At 36.9% G+C, this 23,193-nt stretch overlaps 2 protein-coding genes across 11 annotated transcripts; one reads left to right on the top strand and one right to left on the bottom strand.

Moving 5' to 3' along the window:
- The first annotated feature begins 302 nt into the window (after positions 1-302).
- On the top strand, positions 303-16,131 carry LOC147384824 (uncharacterized). 7 transcript variants are annotated; one of them, XR_015172749.1, is made up of 5 exons: positions 303-3,512; positions 4,406-9,003; positions 11,467-11,539; positions 13,290-13,357; positions 14,885-16,131. XR_015172749.1 is itself a non-coding variant. In XM_086425904.1 (5 exons), the coding sequence occupies exons 1-4, from the start codon at positions 582-584 to the stop codon at positions 13,312-13,314; spliced, it is 2,913 nt and encodes a 970-aa protein (XP_086282030.1). In that variant the 5' UTR covers positions 303-581; the 3' UTR covers positions 13,315-13,357; positions 14,892-16,131. The 7 variants fall into 7 exon arrangements, 5 of the variants coding, with proteins under 5 accessions (XP_086282030.1, XP_086282026.1, XP_086282027.1 ...); XM_086425904.1 differs by lacking the exon at positions 4,406-9,003 and having other exon boundaries at positions 303-755; positions 872-3,512; positions 14,892-16,131; XM_086425900.1 differs by lacking the exon at positions 4,406-9,003 and having other exon boundaries at positions 14,892-16,131.
- LOC147384823 (glycine-rich RNA-binding protein RZ1B-like) lies at positions 15,797-21,793 on the bottom strand. Of its 4 annotated transcripts, XM_086425908.1 has the most exons (4): positions 21,704-21,721; positions 21,450-21,571; positions 17,830-19,966; positions 15,797-16,561 (listed from the first exon to the last, which is right to left on the bottom strand). In XM_086425908.1, the coding sequence occupies exons 3-4, from the start codon at positions 17,867-17,869 to the stop codon at positions 15,891-15,893; spliced, it is 711 nt and encodes a 236-aa protein (XP_086282034.1). In that variant the 5' UTR covers positions 17,870-19,966; positions 21,450-21,571; positions 21,704-21,721; the 3' UTR covers positions 15,797-15,890. The 4 variants fall into 4 exon arrangements, with proteins under 4 accessions (XP_086282034.1, XP_086282035.1, XP_086282033.1 ...); XM_086425909.1 differs by lacking the exon at positions 17,830-19,966 and having other exon boundaries at positions 15,797-16,619; positions 21,704-21,793; XM_086425907.1 differs by lacking the exon at positions 21,704-21,721 and having other exon boundaries at positions 15,797-16,619; positions 17,830-19,975.
- Positions 21,794-23,193: the final 1,400 nt, after the last annotated feature.

The raw sequence follows: 23,193 nt of genomic DNA, 5'->3' as shown, positions 1-23,193 counted from the left end.
AATGGTGGGTTTGTCGAATTTCATGCTTTGGGTCACCCAACCCAACTAAAATTTGGTGGTTTGTGGTTTGCTTGATTTTACGAACCCCAGTATGAATTGGGTAAAATAGGTTTAAACAAGTTCATTGTTTACCATTTTGATTAGGCTCATATAAAATCTAAAAACCAAAAAAATAGAAATCTATACAAAGATAAAATAAAATAAAATGAGAGAGTTTTTATTGGCACCCCAACTTTTACTTATTGCCAACCAACCACTTACTTATATCTGAAAAAAAAAAATCACAGATTTGAAGTGTGGTCTCAGAGGAGTTTCAAACCTAAACTAAATCGAATTTCAGAGGAGAGAGAGAGAGAGAGAGGACAATCCTCTCTCTTCCATTCTGGCTCCATTTAAGGAAACGAGAGGAAGCACCTTCCATACTCGTATTTTTTTTCTCTCTTGGGTCCTCATTAACTCGTGTGAACAAGCAACAGCTTGGATTTCCCTCCTTAAACTTTCCAAAAATAGTTCATAATTAAGATCTCAAAAATCCTTCCTAAATTTGCCTTCAATCCAGAGGTTCATTCTCTTCTTTAACAATGAACCCATTAACTCTACTTCAGGTCTCACAGACAATCTTCCTCTCTCCTTCACTAACAAACATCTCATGCAGAGTTCCACCATTAGAGGTACAATATCTTCATCCTCTGCTCTATCTTTCATGCCAGACGATTGCTCGAATATTTCGGGTGATTCTGATTCTTCGAAGTCAGGTACGAAAAACCGAATTTCATTTGATACTATTCCAAAGTCTGAACCACCCCAAGTTGATCTTCCAACTGTTCCATTGTCATTGATGGGTTTTCCTTTGAGTAATTTTGACAAACAGATTGAGGATAGTCGAATTTTCAATCGAAATACTCCCCTGATTGGGATGACCGATGCTGATTCATCGAGTTTTAGCATCAAGGGTCGAAGTGAGATGAAATGGAAGTCGGATGATGGCTCGGGTATCTTATTGGAGGGATCTTCGCCTTCTCTTCCATCTTCAGCAAGGTTGAGGAGCTGTGATGTTTATATTGGCTTGCCTAGTTCTAAGCCAACATTGCTTAGATTCGCCAAATGGCTCCGTGCAGAGCTGGAATTGCAAGGGGTTTCTTGCTTTGCAGCTGATCGGAGTCGCTGTAAGAATGCGGTGGGGCATACTATAGTTGAGAGGGCGATGAATGCTGCTACTTTTGGAGTGGTTATTGTTTCTAAGAAGTCGTTTTCAAATCCTTATAGCATCTATGAGCTCAAGAGTTTCTTGGCCAAGAAGAATTTGGTTCCCATTTTTTATGGTCTGGGTCTTGGCGATTGTGTCGTGATGGATATAATTGGAAAACGAGGGGAGTTGTGGGAGAAGCACGGTGGGGATCTTTGGAGGTCTTATGGGGGAACGAGTAAGGAATGGAAGGAGGTCGTCAATGCTCTTTCGCGGATGGATGGATGGAAATTAGAGGCTCGGTCTAATAATTGGAGGGATTGCATTTCCGAGGCTATCCTTCTTTTGGGAACAAGGTTGGGGAAGAGAAGCGTAGTAGAGAGGGTCAAAAGATGGAAAGAGAGGGTGGAAAAGAAGGAATTTCCTTTTCCAAGGAATGATAAGTTTGTTGGAAGGAAGAGAGAACTTTTCGAGCTTGAACTCATGTTGTTTGGTGATGTTAGTGGGAATGGGCAGAGTGAATGTTTTGAACTTAAAACTACCAATAAAAGAAAGAACTCAAATGTGGGTAGGAAGAGTAAGAGCAAGAACATAGAAGATCAACGAAAAAAAAGTATGGGTAAGGGCAAAGAACCAGTTGTGTGGAAGGAATCTGAGGAGGAGATCGAAATGGAAGGTGGTGGGAGTCCACAAAGGCATTATAAACTCTCTCGAGGGAAGGATGGGGGGAGTCAAACAAGTAGGAAGAGGTCTACAAAGGTAGTTTACGGTAAAGGGATTGCTTGTGTATCTGGCGAGCGAGGAATAGGTAAGACGGAGTTATTGATAGAGTTCGCATATAGATTCACTCAAAGGTATAGAATGGTTTTGTGGGTGGGTGGGGAAGCGAGGTATATTCGTCAAAATTTCATGAATTTATCGCCTCTTCTAGAGGTTGATGTGAGCATTGAGAACCAGCTTTGCCTCGAGAGGAACAAACCGCGAAGCTTTGAAGAACTCGAGGAAGAAGCAATTCGTAGAATGAGGAAAGAATTCATGCGGGACATCCCCTTTTTGATTGTGATTGATAACTTGGAGCGTGAGAATGATTGGTGGGATGGAAGGAGCATAATGGAGTTGCTCCCACGCTTTGGTGGTGAAACTCATATAATTATATCCACACGTCTTCCTCGGATAATGAACTTGGAACCTTTGAGGCTTTCTTACTTACCTCACGCAGAGGCAATGGCCTTGATGAGAGGAAGGTTAGAAAATATCTCAACAGGTGAAGATTATGCTCTTCAAATCATTGAAGAGAAATTGGGTAGACATACATTTGGGCTCTCTCTTGTAGGGGGAGTCCTTTCTGAGCTTTCTATTAGCCCTCAAGGACTACTTGACACCATCGAAAAAGTCCCCTATAGAGATCTCACATGGACTACTGTAGAAGATCCAGTGTTGAGACGCAATCCCTTTCTCTTGCAACTACTAGAAGTTTGTTTCTTAATATTGAATAATGTCGATGAGGTGGCATCAAGAATGGCTCTAGTGAGCGGTTGGTTTGCTCCATCACCAATTCCCGTTTCACTATTGGCTTTGGCATCAAAATCTGAAGCCTTGGAAATGCATTATACAGTCAATATTTGGAAGAAATTTATGGGAGTTGTAACTTGTCGATGCCTCATGTCACAGACTAAGAGGTCGGAAGAACAATCATCCATGCTGTTGGTAAGGTTGGGTTTTGCAAGAAACAGCACAAAGCAGGGCTATATCCATTTCCATGAAATTATCAACTTATGTGCTCGCAAAAGAGGTGATAATGGGGTTGTCCAAGCTATGTTTCGGGCAATTAATGCTGGAGAATCTCTTCCTCAACAACATGAACATATATGGGCTGCCAGTTTCTCACTCTTCAAGTTCGGAACAAATCCTGCTATTCTCAGGCCCAAAGTCTCTGAGTTGCTTTTTTTCATAAAACGATTAGCTCTACCTTTAGCTCTTTATACTTTCACAAAATTTTCACGGTGCAGTGCAGCTTTGGAGCTCTTGCGCTTATGCACCAGTGAATTGGAAGCAGTGGAGGAGTCTTTATGTTCACAGGTTGATAAGGGGCTAGGGAAGTTGCTTTGTTGGGGAGGCTTGACCGGGTCAACCAGCCAGTTGAATCCGGTCCTTTATCAAGAATTAGCTCTCTTGAAAGCAACATTGCTTGAGAGAAGGGCAGAACTTATGCTTCAAGGTGGGGAATATGACATCGGACAACAGCTTTGCAGAACTGCGATAAGCATTCGAGAAGTGTTTTATGGATGGGATCATCCGGAAATGATATCTGCTTGTAACACCATGGGTAAACTCTTAAAGTTTCAATCAAATACCCAAGAAAAGTGATCTAATAAGCCAGCAAATGTTGAGCATCAAATAAGTTCTGATTGCCTTAAATGACGTTGTTTTAAGATATGACTAATTTTTTAAGTTTGCCAATTTTGTATCATGAGGAATATGGGACTTTTGAGTTTGAAATAATGCATTATGTTTGCTTTTTCATGTTTTATATCCTTGTAGAAGTGTCAATGTGCCACCTTTTTTATTGTTTTCTTTTGAATATGCTACACACTTTAGGTCTGACTGGTTTTATTTATAACAGGGATCTCTTACGAGTGATTAACTTTTATAACGTAGATTTGTTGCCTTATGGCTTTTCTTCCCCTTGATTTCACACTTATGTCACACATTTATTGAAACATTAATCAAATTTCTATTATGAGGTCTGAGTTTTTTCCTTGGTTATCTCTCCAGATATTGTTTCTGAGAATGTTGGAATGTTAAACAGTTATCAACTTTGTTTTTCGGAGCTGATTCTATTCTCTGCCTTTTGGGTGTAGAACTCTTTGAATTGGTGGCTGTATTTGCAGATTATTTACTGTAACATGTTCTGATATTTTTTTTAAACTCAAAGTTCAATAGAATTTGAGTGATTAACTTTTACCACGCTTGTTGCATGTACACATGGTTGGGGGTGTGCGGTGGTTTGGTGCAATATTTACATGAAAGAGAGTCATCCTTTGTTTGGTTTCAAAGGATTCATGTTTATGAACCTAAATAGTTTGACTAAGGAATTATGAAGCGTTTACACGCCACCCACATATTCATTTATAGTGAGCTATAGATTTCCTTAAGTAACTTAAGTTCACATTAAAGAAGTTGTGGAGAGGGAGTGCCCAAATGTTGTTTCTTGTGCAGATATCCTTGTGTTGTCTGGAAGAGATGGAATTGTTGCGGTACGATGTTGTTTCTTGTGCAGATATCCTTGTGTTGTCTAGAAGAGATGGAATTGTTGCGGTACGATGTTGTTTCTTGTGCAGATATCCCTGTGTTGTCTAGAAGAGATGGAATTGTTGCGATACTTACTTGGCCTTCTCATATTGTTTTTCTTTGTTTGTGGTATTCGCTTGATTTTTTCCATATTATCCTCATAGATAGTGTGTTCCTTTGCAAGTTTTCTACATTTAGTGGGTATTTTTAAAACGCATTGGAGGAAAACTATTACTCAACACCTTTTAAAAACTTAGGTCATTTTGTGAAACTAAGGAAAGTTGCCTTAGAATTAGGTAAGTCAATATAAACATCGCAGTTTCTCAATCTTGCGAAAGACAGGAGATAAAGTGAAGATCCCTCCAATGAGATAACCCAAACCATCATCCGACTTCTATTTAATCTCACTTCGACCCTCAATGCTAAAACTCAATGAATCAACATTAGCCATCTCAATTGGGGGAGTATTTCGATTGACAATCGAATACCCGCAATCTATTTGTCAAAATTACTCAAAGAAATTTTTTTAATGGCGGCGGAACAAGTGGAAGATCAAGTGTGGGGTGGTTCAGGCTTTGGAATTACAATATTAGAAGTAAAGATCAAATGAAATTAGGTTTAGATTTTCATACCCGACCTTGATGAATGCGAACCGCTCGAAATATTCGAGTGATCTTCTGGCATGAAAGACAGAGCAGATGATGAAGATGTTGTTCCTCTAATGGTAGAACTCTATATGAGATGGTTGTTAGTAGAAGAGAGAAGAAGACTGTTTGTGAGACCTAAAGTGGAGTTGTTGGGTTCATTGTTGAAGAACAAAATGGGTCTGTGGATTGAAGACAAATCTGGGGAGGATTTTGAAATCTTAATTATGTTACTATTTTTAGAATATTAAGGAAGGAATCCAAACTGTAAACTTACTATGATTATGAGGGTGTCGAGTAATAGTTTTTTATTTTAGGCGGAGTTTGTTAAATTAGAGGGGAGTGACAGTGTTGTGGTATTTTATATTATTTCAAGATATAAACATCTAACGGGCAAGCAATGTCGATTTTAAAAGAGATCTTGGAGATGACTGGTTTTTGGGAGAAGATTATCAAGCGTCTTTGGTTAGAGGTTGAAGGAGAGCATTTAGACAATTATATAAAAATATTTCAGAAAAGACCAAGCTAAAGGGCATGTCATCAGTTTGGAAACATAGGGCATCGTTAATATTAACCAAAACATGGATGGGCATGTCTAAATAAGATTTTTTTTTTCCTCTTTCCACTTCTGAGATTCGATAACTTATAATGGCCGAGTGATTCAGTAGAAAATTAATCGAACGAATCGGCAGTCAACTTAAATATTCTTGCACCAAACAAGTAGAAATTGTCAGAAGAACGTGTTAGGCTTGTTTGGCTATCTTGCAAGACGAAAACATATGGGCTATGAAACAAAAAACTATCACTCAACACTTCATAATCATAGTAAGTGTACAACTTTGATTTCTCTCCTTAACATTTAAAAAATAGTACATAATTAAGATCTTCCTCAGATTTGCATTTAATTTAGACCCCCATATTTATTCTTCAACAATGAGCTCAACTTCACTTCAGGTCTCACAAATAGTCTTCCTCTCTCATCTACTAGAACCATCTCATGGAGAGTTCTACCATTGGAAGTAAATCTTCTTCATCCTCTGCTCTGACTTTTATGCTAGAAGATAACTCACATATTTTGGGCGGTTCGGATTTGTTGATGTTAGGTACAAAGACCCAAACCTAAATTCATTTGATCATATTTTTTGCATTGTAATTCCGAAGTCTGAACCATCCTCACTTGATATTCCACTTGTTTTGTTGTCCCCGACAGTTTTTTCTTTGAGTAATTTTGGCAAACATATTGAGGATATTCGAATTGCCAATCGAAATACTCCCCCAATAGAGATGATCGATGATGATTCGTTGAGTTTTAGTTTCGAGGGTCAAAGTGAGATGAAATGGAAGTTCGGATGATGGCTCTGGTTTCGCTTTCTCTCCCGTCTTTCGTTACGTTGAGGAGTTGTAATGTTTATATTGGCTTGCCTTGTTCTAAGCTAACTTTACTTAGATTCGCAAAATGACTCTGTGTAGAGCTAGAATTACAAGAGGTTTCTTGCTTTGCGGCCAATTGTAGTCGTGGTAAGAATGCGGTGGGGCATAGTATAGTTGAGAGGGCGATGAATACTGCTACTTTTGGATTGGTTATTGTTTCCAAGAAGTTGTTTTTGAATCCTTATAGCATCTATGAGCTCAAGAGTTTCTTGGCTAAGAAGAATTTGGTTCCCATTTTTTATAGTTTGGGTCCTTACGATTGCATTGTGATGGATATAATTGGAAAGCGAGGGGAGTTGTGGGAGAAACATGGTGGGGATCTTTGGAGTTCTTATGGGGGAACGAGTAAGTAATGGAATGAGGTCGTCAATGCTCTTTCACTCATGGATATTTGGAAGTTAGAGGCTTGTTCTAGGAATTGGAAGAATTGCATTTCCGAGGCTATCCTTCTTTTGGGCATAAGGTTGGGGAAGAGAAGTGTGGTGGAGGGTTAAAAGATGGACAGAGGGGGTTGAAAAGGAGAAATTTCCTTTTTCCGAGGAATGATAAGTTTGTCGGAAGGAAGAGAACTTCTCGAGCTTGAACTCATGTTGTTTGGTGATGTTAGTGGGAATAGGCAGAGTGAATGTTTTGTACTCAAAACTACCAATAAAAAAAAGAACTCAAATGTGGGTAGGAGGAGTAAGAGCAAAAGCGTAGAAGATCAATGAAAAGAGAGTATGGCTAAGGGCAAAGAACCAATTGTGTCAAAGGAATCTGAGGAAGAGATCGAAATGGAAGTTGGCGGGAGTCCACAAAGGCATTCTAAACTCTTTCGGGGGAAGACAAACAAGTTGGAAGAGGTCCACAAAGGTAGTGTATGGTAAAGGGATTGCTTGTGTATTTGTTAAGCGTGGAATTGGTAAGAGGGAGTTATTGTTAGAATTCACATATAGATTTGCTCAAAGGTATAGGATGGTTTGTGGGTGGGTGGGGAAGCAAGATATATTCATCAAAATTACATGAATTTATTGCGTTTTCTAGAAGTTGATGTGAGCATAGAGAACTAGCTTTGTCTCGAGACGAACAAACCTCGTGGCTTTGAAGAACAAAAGGAAGTAGCCCTTTGCAGAGTGAGGAAAGAATTCATGTGGGACATCCCGTTTTTTATCAAGATTGATAACTTGGAGCGTGGGAAGGATTGGTGGAATGGAAGGAACATATGGAGTTGCTCCCACGCTTTGGTGGAGAAACCCACATAATTACATCCACATCTTCCTTGGATGATGAACTCGGAACCTTTGAGGCTTTCTTACTTACCTTACACGGAGGCAATGTGCTTGAGGAGAGGAAGGTTGTAAAATATCTCAATAGTTGAAGATGATGCTCTTCAAATCATTGAAGAGAAATTGGGTAGACTTACATTTGGGCTCTCTCTTGTAGGGGGAGTCCTTTCTGAGCTTTCTATTAGCCCTCAAGGACTACTCGACACCATCGAAAAAGTCCCCTATAGAGATCTCACATGGACTACTGTAGAAGATCCAGTGTTGAGACGCAATCCCTTTCTCTTGCAACTACTAGAAGTTTGTTTCTTAATATTGAATAATGTCGATGAGGTGGCATCAAGAATGGCTCTAGTGAGCGGTTGGTTTGCTCCATCACCAATTCCCGTTTCACTATTGGCTTTGGCATCAAAATCTGAAGCCTTGGAAATGCATCATAAAGTCAATATTTGGAAGAAATTTATGGGAGTTGTAACTTGTCGATGCCTCATGTCACAGACTAAGAGGTCGGAAGAACAACCATCCATGCTGTTGGTAAGGTTGGGTTTTGCAAGAAACGTCTTAAAGCAGGGATATCTCCATTTCCATGAAATTATCAACTTATATGCTCACAAAAGAGGTGATAATGGGGTTATCCAAGCTATGTTTCGGGCCATTAATACTGGAGAATCTCTTCCTCAACAACATGAACATATATGGGCTGCCAGTTTCTTACTCTTCAAGTTCGGAACAAATCCTGCTATTCTCAAGCCCAAAGTCTCCGAGTTGCTTTCTTTCATAAAACGATTAGCTCTACCTTTAGCTCTTTATACTTTTGCAAATTTCTCACGGTGCAATGAAGCTTAGAGCTCTTGCGCTTATGCACCAGTGAATTGGAAGCCGTGGAGGAGTCTTTATGTTCACTAGTTGATAAGGGGCTGGGGAAGTTGCTTTGTTGGGGAGGCTTGACCGGGTCGACCAGGTCCTTTATCAAGAATTAGCTCCCTTGAAAGCAATATTGCTTGAGAGAAGGGTGAAACTTTTTTTTTTTTTTGATAAGTTAAAAAAAAAAGTGAGAGAAGGGCGGAACTTATGCTTCAAGGTGGGGAATATGACATCGGACAACAGCTTTGCACAACTGCAATAAGCATTCGAGAAGTGCTTTATGGATGGGATCATCCGGAAATGATATCTGCTTGTAACACCATGGGTAAACTCTTAAAGTTTCAATCAAATACCCAAGAAAAGTGATCTAATAAGCCAGCAAATGTTGAGCATCAAATAAGTTCTGATTGCCTTAAATGATGTTCTTTTAAGATATGAATAATTTTTTAAGCTTGCCAATTTTGTATCATGAGGAATACGGGACTTTTGAGTTTGAAATAATGCATTATGTTTCCTTTTTCATGTTTTATATCGTTGTAGAAGCGTCAATGTGCCACCTTTTTTATCATTTTATTTTGAATATGCTACACTCTTTAGGTCTGACTGGTTTTATTTATAACAGGGATCTCTTACGAGTGATTAACTTTTATAACGTAGATTTGTTGCCTTATAGCTTTTCTTCCCCTTGGTTTCACACTGATGTCACACATTTATTGAAACATTAATCAAATTTCTATTATGAGGTCTGAGTTTTTTCCTTGGTTATCTCTCCAGATATTGTTTCTGAGAATGTTGGAATGTTAAACAGTTATCAACTTTGTTTTTCGAAACTGATTCTATTCTCTGACTTTTGGGTGTAGAACTCTATGAATTGGTGGCTGTATTTGCAGATTATTTACTGTAACATGTTCTGATATATTTTTTTTATGTCAAAAGTTCAATAGAATTTGAGTGATTAACTTTTACCACACTTGTTGCATCTGCACATGATTGGGGTGTGCAGGGGTTTGGTGCAATATTTGCATGAAAGAGAGTCATCCTTTGTTTGGTTTCAAAGGATTCATGTTTATGAACCTAAATAGTTTGAATTAGGAATTATGAAGCATTTACACCCCTCCCACATATTCATTTATAGTGAGCTATAGATTTCCTTAAATCAAGATTACACCTGCCACGGATTTTGTTTTTTTTGTTTTTTCTCGATGAGGTGGTTTTGTAGGCCCGACTAGCAAAAGCAAGGCAACTGGCCTCGCCCAAAACCCCCGTGTACATGCAATACCCCACAAACCACTCTTACCAGGTAAACGAGGGGGCTTGAACTCAAGATCTCTCCCTTTTTGAAGGAATGCCTTGGCCACTGTGCCCAACGCATGTTGGTTACTATGAAAAGTTCCATTCCTAGCAATATATCTTCTCAGCTGAAAATCACATTCCTCATTTCCGCGTGTAAGGGATGCAATTGTAAGCACTAATCCTTTATGAGAATAAACACATCTTGGCTGTTTTATAGTAGCTATTTAGGCTTTAAAGCGATGGCTAATTTTTTTTTTCTTCATGAGAGATGAATTTTTGTTCACTTTATCTGATGTTGCTTACCACAGTACAAAATGGTGCAAGTGTTGTTGATCTTATGATTATTATTCTAGTGATCTATTCAACTTTGAAAATTTATTTGATATTTCTAGGACCATTAAAAAATTGGCATGAACGTAACGAATAATGCCTACAATAATAAATAATTGCAGCTTTTAGAGGTGTATCTTGTCATATTTTTACTCCATGCGTTTATAAGATGAATATGACTCAGTATATAATAAATACATTTCTTGTTCATTTATTGTGTTGTTCTTACAATAGTTAATAATAATTGTTAGAGTTAATTTTTTATTGTGTGGGCCCACGTCTGTAATAAAGTGTAAGTGGGCCTCACATGCTTTTATCTATTACCTATATAAAAAGAGAATTCTTCGCACGACTTTTTTACTTGTCCAAAATATCTTATTTAATATAGTATTTCCTTCTATATCCTGATTCAACCATCTTCGTCTTCATCTGAAATGTCTCTCTTCTCCACCTCCCTCGCATCTCTTTTGAGAGATCAATCATCAAAACCATAAAATCTTGCAACCCTGCTTTGTCTTCATCTTAATCTTCCAAGTGCTCTCCATTTCCTCTCGAAACTCCTCATCTTACCTGTGATTCTCGCGATCTCATTCTCAATCGATTCAACAATTCCTCCCACAGGAAGAAGAAAACTGTAATTGCTGCCTCTAGTCTAATCCAGCCGAGGATAAGATTTCCACATCTGCCTCTGTTCTCTCTGATCGATCATCACGATTTCTACTAGATTCTCTATTGCTCAGCATGGGAACCAATGAGTTGGTGAAGCTCTTCCATGGTAGGACTCACAGAAGTTTTCAGCTCTGTCTTAAGAGGAAACTCATGGCTCTCATCTAGAAGCTTCACAAGGCCGTACGTATCTTTTTATGCTAATTTGTTTCTCTGTTTGAAGGAAGAGCTGCAGAGGACAAATCTTGAGTTGGAATCCATTAGGAAATCAAGAAAAAAAAAGGGCATTTGTAGGCAAAAGTTTTAGCTTCGAGTTGTTCTATTTTTTTTCTTCTTCTTCTTAATTCTGATTTGTTTTTGTTAATTTCGGATGAATTTGGGGGAACAAATGGTGCTGTTTAGAACTTAGCTTTGTTAGTTTCTTTGATTCTGGTTTGTTAATTTCGAATTTGTTTACTTTTTATTCTGATTTCTTCTCGTTTTTCTTTTGGTGGTACAGGCAGCATCAGAGCTGATAAGATGGTCCGTCATTTTATCTTCTCTCAAGTTTTCGAGGTTCCGTCATTTTACAGGTTAGTTGTTTCCTGATACTATAGTGGTTATTTTAGGTTTTGGATTTAGATTTTAGAAGTAGCAATTATGGATTTAGATGTAGCAACCACTTATTTAAAAAGAAAATGTAGATGGGTTGCTTAGATTGTTTGATCTTTTTGTGAATATTTTGTTCTTGTTTTTCAATGGGTTGCTTTGAAATCCCTATAGCAACTTTTTGTGAATATTTCTTACAACTTTTATGTATGAACTGTGCGTGTGTTGATTGTTTGAAACTTGAATGGAATATATTCGGTTTCAATTGGAGCTTATCCGCAGAAAATTGAGGTGGGAGGTTGAAAGTTGTTGGTAAATTTCTTGAGAAATTTTAATATCAAAATATTGGACTAGTGTTTCATAATAAAAAAATGCAAAATTATAGCGGAAGGAGAATGAGGCATGGTTTTAAATCTCGTCCGAGACCGAGACGACTCGTCCGATTCTTCTTAGTATCATCCACCAACAAGACAGGTTGACAAGTCGTCTCAAACCTGATGTGTTTCTCAAAAGTCAGTCTATTGTGTCTCAAAATTAAGGCTATTGTGTCATTGCTGAACGAGGCGTCTCAAATAAATCGAATAACTCGTCCGAGACGACTCAGACTCGTTCATGGACTAGATAAGAAACCATGGAATGAGGAGAGTGAGTATAAATCCTTTTTTTGTCCACTGCGACTTTGCTAGAAGAGTTCAAAGTTTGATTGATAAACACCTATTTGGAATGTAATTCCAAAAAATATATAAGCAAGCTCTTGGGTGGTAGATGTTGATTGATTCAGGATGCTGAAGTAGATAAATATAACTTGTTGGAGGCGGTTTTGAAGGCATTGAATTATGTATTTCGTTTAATCCATAATTTCAATAACGATTTTTCGAATCGGATCTCATCGAGCCTAGATTCGCCAATCCAAATTGAATTGGACAAGTTAGCACTCTCAAACCGATTGAGCTTTATTTAATAAATATTGCTGGATTTAAAAGAATAATTGGTATATTAGGTTATGAATATATTATTAAGTCCCTCTCTGCACTTAATATTCTTGGAGAAATTCTTCGCTTCTCTCAGACTCCAATGTCTTAATGATTGAGTTTAGTTCCTCAAATGGTACATTAATGGCTCCAAGATGCTCAACACACTCATCTCATGGTAATCTTCTGGGATGATTCGTCAATCTCAATTGTAAGACTGGTCTCACTTTCATCAATTGGATGCCTTAAGCTCTCCGTATGTCTGAGTTTGAGATCATTGATTATGTTGAGCTCGACTTCGCTGTATTTCTTCAAATTTACATTATTGGGTATGTGAAAATTTCAATTTTTTCTTTTAGTTTTGTATTTCTATTTTTATTTCTTGGGTTTTATGGACATGGGTTTGGTTTGTTGGGTTTTTTAATGGAAAATTGTAGTTGAATGTGAAAGCTAAAGCATTAGTTGAAACTCAGTTGAATGTGAACTTGTTTTTCAAAATCTCTGATAGTGGAAGTAGATGAGACTTACCTATTCCCATATTTCATCTTACTTTTTCTTCTCTGCTATGCGAATTTTCCTTCAAGCACTCCGATTTTTGTGGGTGTTGTGTGGTTTTATGGTTTCAAATTTCTAGAATTTAGTAGCGAGAGTTGAAGTTCTTGAAGCTCTTTTCATGATTTTTCATCTTTGGATATATTATGGTTTGAAGAATAATTGAAGAGAATGTACTCAACTGTTTTAGTGCTTTGTTTCTCTTGTACAGAGATCAACATAATATAGATTTCTAAAGGGTGTATACCATGTTCACCAAGGGAAGGGAAGCAGCTCCAGGTATTTAGTATTTATACTCTTTTTTACCTTGATTTTCTTAATTTTTTTACCGATCTAAACTTTTGTTCTCTATTTTATGACCACTCTTGGAAATCCGTAGAGCCAATCGTTCACTAAAAAAAAAAATCTGAAATGGAACCTCAAAATCAACACAAAAAAGAAATAATTGGCTCTTGTTTGTATTTCTTCCATTAGTATTTCATGAGAAATGCTTTGTTTGGGTATCTGCATATTTGCAAAGAAAGTTACAAATGTTTTCATTGCCTTTTAGTTTTCGCAACTTCTTTGAAGAACATAATGTTGAAGGGTTGGTTTGGCTCCTTACTCCAACACTTGAAGAAAAATATACTTTGTAGACGAATATAGTAGTTTCGTATGGGCACATCTAGGGCTTTAATCGAGTCGGATACGGTCCGGATATGAGTATGTCCATATCCAGATCCTAATAGCTAAAATCATATCCAACCATTTTACTTTTATCAAATCCATATCCAGATCCGATCAAATTAATTGATTCAGGTCGAATAATGTCAAACCATTTAAGGTTATTTTAAACAAATTTATTAAAATGTGGTCAAATGGTGACTTGAACTCAAGACCTCTCCATTTTAAAGAGAAGTCTCGACCACTACACCCAATTATTGTTGGTTGATGGAAAATAACTTGAAAAATATAAAAAGACAACTTGCAAAGTCATATATCATACAGATCTTAGCGAATATAAGAATGAATCTGTATCCGACTTGGTTTAAGGGACATCAACCCATATCCAAATCATATTTTAATTCGGATATACTTGATGGGACCAAACCCGATAAATTCGGATTCGATGCACTCGGATTTCAGATAAAATCCATCCCATTTTAAGTCCTAGGCATATCTACTGAATCAAAATAGGAAAGATCTCAATGATGATCATCTCATTCATGGAAAGATCATTTAAAAAAAATAAGGAGAGATTGTCCTGAATTACCTCAATCATGATTCATGATCAGTATGTGATTGACAGTTAATTAGATGCATAGAGCTATTTAAAGCATGTTTTTTCCATCATGTTTCTTTGATGAAAATGGGAACTTTTGTCGCAAAAGATTATCTGTGACAAACTTGATAATAGTACATCAAATCAACTCCTTGGACGTGTGAGTTAATTAAAGCTGCCATAATATTTGTTAGTAATACATCAAATCATATTTTCATGGAAATCAAGATAGATTTTAATTAGATTAGCTTATATTTAGGCAGAGTTTGTTTTTCTTTAAGATTTCTTTTCTATTTTCCATATTCTAATTTAATAAGGAAGAATTGCTATTATATGATAATTCATTTTTTATTGAAGCCCATTTAATGGATGCTTTGATCAAAATTTTAGTGGACTTAAAGAGTTAAATAGCCTTATTTTGCTCAATTAAATTTGCGAGAGATTGTTTCACACTTTGCACAAGTTTTTTTGAACTTTATAATTATATTTTCTGCTAATCAAAGATATTATAAGTAGTACATGATCATGTATAGTTTTGGTGCTAGTCTTCAGCTGCAGTCTTCTTCCACCCATTGTGGGATGATGAGGTGGTGTTCCTCCTCCATGTGGGATTCTTTATTGATGCTGAGTTGAAGTTGTTCTTCGACCTCTCTAAGTAGGATTGTAGTTGACATTCCTGTCAACGATGGTGTTAATGTAGTAATTATTTTTATTATTATTATTATTTTTTTTTTGGTGTTAATGTAGCCACCATGAATGCGAGAATTCACTTTAACTTCTGAATTAATAGTTTTATTTTTTTGGGTCCAAAATCTTGCATCATGTCGTACTATGACTACTAATTTTATCTATATTGCTCCCCACAATATAGGATTTTGAAGATATCTTCGATCATGCAAAACTTTTTATGCATGAAATTGTGATTAGTTGTAGAATCTAAAGCACAACTAGGATCTGAATTTCTCCAGTGTTTTAAGGAAATTTTGATCTGGCTTAGTTCAGATATTTTTTGAACTCATGAAGTTTAAAACTCCAACATTGCATTTCCTTGCATTTTAAATTTGGAAGTTCAGTCGCCGTTCATTTTAAAGTATTCAATGAATAAGAATTTTTTTATTTAATTTTTAATCTTTTTTCTTCTAAAATCTAATCTGAATCATGAATCTAGAAGTTCTTGAGAAGGGCATTTAGGTCATTTTTTACTACTATTTCAGAGAAGACTAAGGACAAGGGACATGCAATCAGTTAGAACATACAAGGGGCTGATACTATCTTATATATTCACTAAAAGTTGAGGGGTATCTCTAAATTACCCTAAAAGTTAAATGGTTGAAAGTGGTTTTCATAACTCCCAATCCATAGCTCTTGTCACCATAACCATCCAATTGAGATTCGATGTGAAAACTACAAACAATTAGATTTGAATCCATCCAAAGATATATATATATATATATATATATATATACCCAAAAATAGCTCCATATATTATTAGACTATGTCCATCTAATCCTCTAGATACAAACTCAAAATGTCCCAAGAAATATGTGAAACTTAGTAGCGATCTTCGTAGGATGACGGACGCCCTCCCCTAATCGGGCGTTCATAAGGACCCGGTCTGTCTCTGTAGTTTCCTCCTCCATAGTGTGCTGGGCCTCCACTCCCATATCTGTCTCCACCACCACCCCTAGGGCCACCTCCATCCCTATCCTTGCCATATCCATTCTGAGGATACCGGTCTGATCCACCGTAACGGTCACTACCAAAGTGATCTCTGCCAACGGGGTACCTCTCATTTGCATAACGGTCACGGCCCCCATACTTGCTATCTCTGATTTCCAAATTATCCTTCACTCCATAACGTCCTCCGTCGTATCGATCATCCATGTAGCGATCCTCATAACGGTCTCCACCAAATCGATCTCCTCCACGGCCACCACCACCACTGAACCTGGATCGTGAAGAGAATCTTCCACCGCCACCATCACCAGATGGACAGTCTCGGGCCCAATGTCCTGGGCGTCCACACTTGAAGCATTCAGATCGCCCTACAGGCCTATCTCCTCCTCCGTAGCTGCCCCTGCTGCCTGATGAGAAGCCCCCACCATAACCATGGCCTGAATCATCACTCCCCATCTTCGGCTGGGCCTTGTTAACCGAGATGACTCGATCACCTAACTCCGTGCCATGCATCTCTCTAATTGCATCATCCATTGCCAGACGATCTGAAAAGGTCACAAAACCAAATCCACGAGGGCGACCTGTATCTCTCTCCAACATAATCTACAACAGCACCACAAACTAAGAAACAATATGGGTGCAACATAATAAGCGGGTAATTTGCTTGTAAACACACAATTGATGTATGAAAAAGTTTTGCTTATTTGCATGGAAAGCATGAATAAGCAAACATTTGATGGTTAAAGTTCGACTTTTTGATTTATTTCCAATCATATAGAGGATATCCTGACTCTCATGTATTCCTGAAGATGGATTCTGTGGTAGTGAGCTAGATGAAGCCGAAAGACAGTTTCCATTCAGAAACAAATAATGTGTCTGAGCATTTTCAGACTCTTACGAAAAACATAGACAGGGAAATCAAACGATTAACGAGAAAAATAGGCTTTTTCTCTGGCTGATCTTTGTAGTAATTTTTCTGCTAATCTCATGGTCAGCTTTTGTAGTATTTCCTAGAAATAGCTTTCTTTGCTTAGTCATATGAACTACAATTTTAAAAATAAATAAATACATAGAGGAAAAGAGAACGTGTGTCGATGAATTCTGCTAGGCGAAGATATTTTTTTTGAGTGGTACAGAAGTTCCCTCTTGCTAGGCTAATATGTGTATAGGATGCACCTCTCGTAATACGAGACATATAAAAGGGGTACGAAAAACATGAGACAGAGAGGCATATAAAAGGTGTAAGAAACATGAGTCAGGAGTGGCAAAACATACGTGGTCTGTATGAGGCTAACGTGGCAAGGGCACAGAACCATAGATCTTTTTCTTCGGGATATACAAGGAAAAAGATCGATGGTTCTGTGCCCTTGCCATGTCAGCCGTGTACAGAAAACGTATGTTTTGCAGCATCGATTTATCGGTAGTCTTTATCTTTTGGTCTTTTAATTTGGTTCACACTCTATTTTATCTTTTGTTTTTGTAAGATGTGCTATATCAAAGGACTTATTGAAGGAGCTTTCACATGGTTGGTTCAAAGATGAAGGTAGAACAACAAGAAGTTTTTTTTTTGGCTAGAACATAATTTCTAAGACAATGTGTTAGAAGAAATAAAATAAAGGTGACGTGACCAAACTGAAAAACTGAAATACATAGAGAATGTAGAATACATACATGATTAAAAAAATTCAATAAACCAACACTTGAGCTATAGCATACAATGGAAAAATGCAAACATGATCTATATCACTCGACCAATTACAATTAAATATAAAAATCTACCACAAGAAGAAAAATGAAGGCAAAATAATTATACCTTTGAACAAAGAGAAGGCATGATTTATGTGAATATACATCGACTAAAGCATGTTAGCTTGTCAATATTGATATAAGTTCTTACTCAAAACATCAGAATCTGCACAAGCATGTCTGCCATCCAACTAAACAAAAACCCCAACCTCTCAAATGACGAACTCCAATAAAACTTGGCAAATAATATATAGGCATCAAGAACTCTAATATATCTCATCTCTGTGACATAATCCCAAAAATGCCCCCAGATTTGATCTGTAGAAGCCACTGAACAACAAATTCTTAATAGGACACATGGTTGACACAAGAAAGGTGCAGTAGAGCATTAAAGCAGCTAGAAATGGACACCTTTTTCTTTTCCATATAATCCAATGCTCCAGTATTAAAAACAAGATACTTAATAAACACAAATTTGCACCAGAAAAAGCATCACAAACTCCTCCTTTTTCAGAAATATAAGTTGAAACCAACAAGTTGCCAAATTTGTGCTACTTTCTTCAGACTTCCATCATCTCGGGACAACTTGTAGTAAATAGAGTTAGCTGGAAAGCATTCATGAATAAAAGCTTTACACATGTAATTGCTGTGCAAAATTGATATACTCAGAATAACTTCTTCCACTTAATAATACTGACAGGCAAGCACGTAGAAACCACCGCTGTTTAGTAAGTATTCTGTATAATGGGCAGGATGACTCGGATATTGTGCGGAAGAATTGGCTAAAGATACTATGCCAGACAACAAGATTCTGTCCTTCAGGTGGTTATGAATTATGATATAATACAGTTTCACTACAAACTTTTGTTTCTAAACTTTTGAGGTTACTGTCTCAGCCAAACTCTGCTAGCACCGTTATTTCAAAACCATGCAGGCAACAAAACATCTTTGAACCAAGGCAATGCAATGTCTGTTCTCTGCCGTTTCAAATCACAGCTATACAAAATCATGTTGTGTTTAGGCTCATAAAAGTAATCAGGATTCACTCAGCTGGTTCAAATCAGAAAGGAAAAAAGAGAGAGGCCACACAATGATCTGAATAACAGAAAAACAGTAACTCGCTAAAGAAGGTCGGAACTATTATACTGAAGGTGATAAACCAGGTTTCTTGAATGGGTACTGAAGAGAAGGAACAACAGCCATTGACATGAACTAGGTTAGAAGATGGAATTTTGTGGCTCATTAATTATCTAAAGGTGCTTCATAGGTTTTCTTGCCATCCAGAAGAAGACAAGGGGTGCACTCACACAAGCACCCAATCCTTGTGCAAGGTATACTTGAACTTTCATCTAAACATTTGGTTGGCCGACATGGATGATATCTATTGTACAAAACAAATCAATCAACTGGAAGCTTTGCATTCATACCATTGTTAACATTCTGATCATCCATCAGGTATATAACTTGTTTTGCAGTTCAAGGTAAGAGCATACTAATCAAAAATCAAAAGTCATATGAAGTAGTAGCCTTCGAGATGATTCCATAAGTGATACATCAAATGTCAGTTACAGCAGTACAATGGCCCTTGCAGACATTGTGATCATTCACCAACAGACATCTTACTTCCGTGTTTCAATTCGAACTAGCAACTAACATGATAGAAGAACATTCACCTACAAACACCGGGATCTTCTCTACGAGGCTTAAACGATCAAGATTATTTCAGTTGTTAATAATACCAGGGATTCATACAAAAAGGTGACTGACAACCAATTTCTACTGTTCATTCATTCGTCAGATTTTTTTATTTTTATCGGAATCGTCCGAAAATTGAATTCACACAAAAATAATTGCTTGTCATAGTACAATGAATACTCCCAATGTTTGTTTCATCATTATGACTAACTCATTAATGGACTCTTGACCTGTGGCACTGAATCATATTCCAAAATCTTATGACCATGGTCATTTTGTGGATCACAAACCCCTGTTCCTTTCATGGATACTAATTCTTCTCAACATAACACAACCATGTCAAACAGCCAGGTAGTTAACTGTAGTTACACATCCTGAGTACCCAAAGAAATCTCGATACCATCCACTGATGCGGATATTTCTGGGCCTGGTAATCTCAAAAAGGACACATCTGATAGAAACATAGTTATACAAATGAAATTGAGCTTCAGCGACTCGATGCAATCCATCTAAGGCAACTCAAGAGATCAAGACCACCATTGAAGCAGGGCAACAAAACACAGGAAGGAGATTAATAAAATGGGGAATGGAGAAGTAAATAATAACAATTAACAAACACCACCTAAAAGCCTAGAATCAACTAGTAATTAAAACCACAATAACAAAATACAATGTATTTAACGATAAAATGTGAAGATATGTGTAGCAGCGGAAATATAAAAGAAGAAAAAAAATTTATCAGCACAAAGCAACAAAAAAACCTACCTAGCTACCAGTTATTTTATGCTCACACATAAAGATGAGGCCCTACTTTGTTGACAGTTCTCCAACAACAAGACTTGTAAAAATGGTTTAGGGAGAGCCAAACAAGCAATGATGGCCTTTTGAAAAAGTGAAATTGGAGGTTGTGCTCGGAGAAAGAGTTGACTCAGAGTCTCGGACTAGTAATGCTCTTATGTTTGTTATTTCAAAGGTAACAGGTCATCTTTAGACCAGAGTTATATTTCCTCTTTAATAAAGCCAAGACTTGATGAGTAAATGATGACTGAACCCATGGAAATAGGGTATGGCTCCAAATACAAAGATTATTAAATACAGGAATACTCCTACTGGATTGCCACAAATCATATTACCCTTCCAACTTTGATTAAATTCAGAAAAACCCCTACTCACTATAAAACATATACCCACAAACCCTTGGTCCGTCATACATCCTAAACTCTTGGGATTGCTAAATTAGCACACTGAGGAGGGGCTTTACTAGATTTCTTTATAAAAATCTTTGCTCCAATAGTGATCTTAGTCTTCTCTCATATTTTCTCACACCACTCTTCTAGTGATCAAACAATGTCGAAAATTCAATCAAAAGTAATATACAAAGTAAACATTGACCCATTAACAAAAGGCACTCCAGCAAACTCAAAAGCAAGACTTTTTGGGCCCGTTTGGATTGACTTCTTCAAGTGCTTCTGGTTCCTGCGAGGAGTCAGAAGCACTATATCAATCATTTGGATACATAAGCACTTGGAGAAGTAATTTCGCAAAAGAGTAAAAATAGTACTTCTAAGAGAAGTACCGAGACTAGTACTTCTCAAAACTGTTTTTGTGCAGAGCAATTTTGTCTGTCAAATATAAGTTACGATTCCAATTATACCCTCATGAGATTTTACATTTTACTCGATATATCCCTCGTCAACTCATCAAAACACAAAACTCTATTAAAACTACTCCAAACAGTACTTGAAAAAGCACTTCTTGGGAATACTTATGTTCTAGCCTTAAGTAGTAGAATTTCAATACCATTTGGCCAACAATCAAAACTTCCAGATCTGATTCTTTAATGTGGCCATTTAAGTACTAATTTCAGTTAAATCAAATGTAGGGAACAATTTGTGGTTATAAACATTGTTAAGTTTTAATTGTACTGAAAACTAATTAATCGAAAACCGAAAAAAGATGCTAAAAATTGATACTTTGAAACCCTAATAATACCTGAGCTTCGAGAATTTTTCCGTAAGGGCTGAATGCATCTTCGAGCTGCCGATCCGTAGTGTCCCAAGACAAACCTCCAACAAATATACGATTCTCTACTTTAACAGACATCTCCAGAAACCCTAAAAAATCACAAATGGAATCAAGCGTTAGAACCAGGTCAGTCAAATCGATTGTGAAGAAAAGAGAAACCTGAAACTAATTGGGAATTAAATGTTGATCAGAATTCAGAAACCCTAATTAACATTACTCACCTATTCTCTCTCTCTCTCTCTCAAACGAGTTTGATAGACTGAGCTTTTGTGAACGAAAACCTAAAGCACAGATGCGAATCTGATGGGGAGATAATTTGTTTACAATTTCAATCCACAAAATGCCACGTGGTTAACTATATCAAGCCCTAAGTTTTGAAAACTCCTATAATTTTCCTTAAAATACTGTGTATTTTTAGTAAGACCACCATGTAAAATGGGTGAAATTAGGGTTACCACCATTTTATTTGTTAACATTGCTTATTTTGAGGACATCATATTTTTTGAATGAATAATGATTTTCTGACTCCCTCTTCTGAACCGTAGATCATTTGCATAGGGATACGTAGAATCATAAATCTTTTTCTTGTGTATCTCGAGGCAATTGATCTACGATTCTGTGATAAGGGCATATGTCATAAGGGCGTGCCGGATTATCACGTCTCTTTTTAATACCTCACACCCTTATAATTGTTAGTTTATGAAAATGTCATTCATTACACTTACCCTTTAAAGAAAAAGGGAATTCTTTTTACTGTTGGATTGAAATTTTGTAGACCGTCGGATTGAATCCAAAATCCTAAGTTCATCTTCTTTAAGAGGATGAAGATGAATTAGGATTTTCAATTCTCATCATTTAACCATGCTTAATCTGTTATTTCAGTGAGTTTGGTATTGAGAAGAGAGGTAGCCATCTTGTTTAAGATGTGACTTTTGATACAATAGATGAAGGTGAGAAGGCTCATGTGAGTTATTTCAATTTTTTTGAGCTCATTAGTCTTATTTTATTTTGAAAATTTGAAAGAAATAACAAAGTTGTTATGCGTGAGGGGTAATGCTAATAATTATTTTTACAAGAGGGGATTTTTACTAATTTATATTTCGTCCTAATTTTTAACCAGGATTATTTTTGTTTAAAATAATATAGCTTGAATGTTTTGGATGCAGAGATTGGAAGCATTGGATTACTCTCAAGTTGAAAATGATGAAAACATGCTTAGAATCGATCCATTTACGATTGACATCGAAGTTGGGTAAAGGGTGTTTACTAAATCCTCGGTTTCATAAAGTTCGAATCTTGGTAAGTTCAAATTCTTACTGCCTTCGAGACTATCAAAATTATGAGTTCATGGTGAAGTTTAAATCTTGTTGAGTTCAAACTTTGATAACCTTCAAGGTTAATAGAGATTTATAGCTTTAGATGAACTGTAAAAGATAATAAGTGTTGGTGCACAGATGGTACTACAAAGGCATATTAATTCTTGATGAACAATTGCATCTTATTGGATCCACACAAGAAACATATGGACTAACCTTACAAAACCAATTTTAGCTCAAGAACCAGAATAAAAACTCATAATACCTTTTAAGAGTTCACTTCAAATACTAATGGCTCATTTGCATGAGAAAGAATACGTCGTCGATGGCCAAACAATGTGACCAAAAGCAAGAAAAAGAAGATACAAATTAATGGTTTTTATAAGAAAAAAAGT

This window comes from Akebia trifoliata, chromosome 15 (assembly GCF_017979445.1).
Source record: "Akebia trifoliata isolate Shusen 1 chromosome 15, ASM1797944v1, whole genome shotgun sequence".
Classification (NCBI taxonomy): domain Eukaryota; kingdom Viridiplantae; phylum Streptophyta; class Magnoliopsida; order Ranunculales; family Lardizabalaceae; genus Akebia; species Akebia trifoliata.
This window is presented reverse-complemented; position numbering and strand designations above follow the sequence as displayed.

What these genes read in the sequence shown, in the direction of transcription:
- LOC147384824 (XM_086425900.1), top strand. Translation starts at nt 650, where the DNA reads ATGCAGAGTTCCACCATTAGAGGTACAATATCTTCATCCTCTGCTCTA. An exon ending in ATCTGCTTGTAACACCATGG is followed by an intron (nt 3,513 to 11,466) that starts GTAAACTCTTAA and finishes TTGGTGGTACAG; the next exon opens with GCAGCATCAGAGCTGATAAG. An exon ending in GAGGTTCCGTCATTTTACAG is followed by an intron (nt 11,540 to 13,289) that starts GTTAGTTGTTTC and finishes TCTCTTGTACAG; the next exon opens with AGATCAACATAATATAGATT.
- LOC147384823 (XM_086425909.1), bottom strand. Translation starts at nt 21,560, where the DNA reads ATGTCTGTTAAAGTAGAGAATCGTATATTTGTTGGAGGTTTGTCTTGG. An exon ending in GAAAAATTCTCGAAGCTCAG is followed by an intron (nt 16,620 to 21,449) that starts GTATTATTAGGG and finishes GTGCTGTTGTAG; the next exon opens with ATTATGTTGGAGAGAGATAC.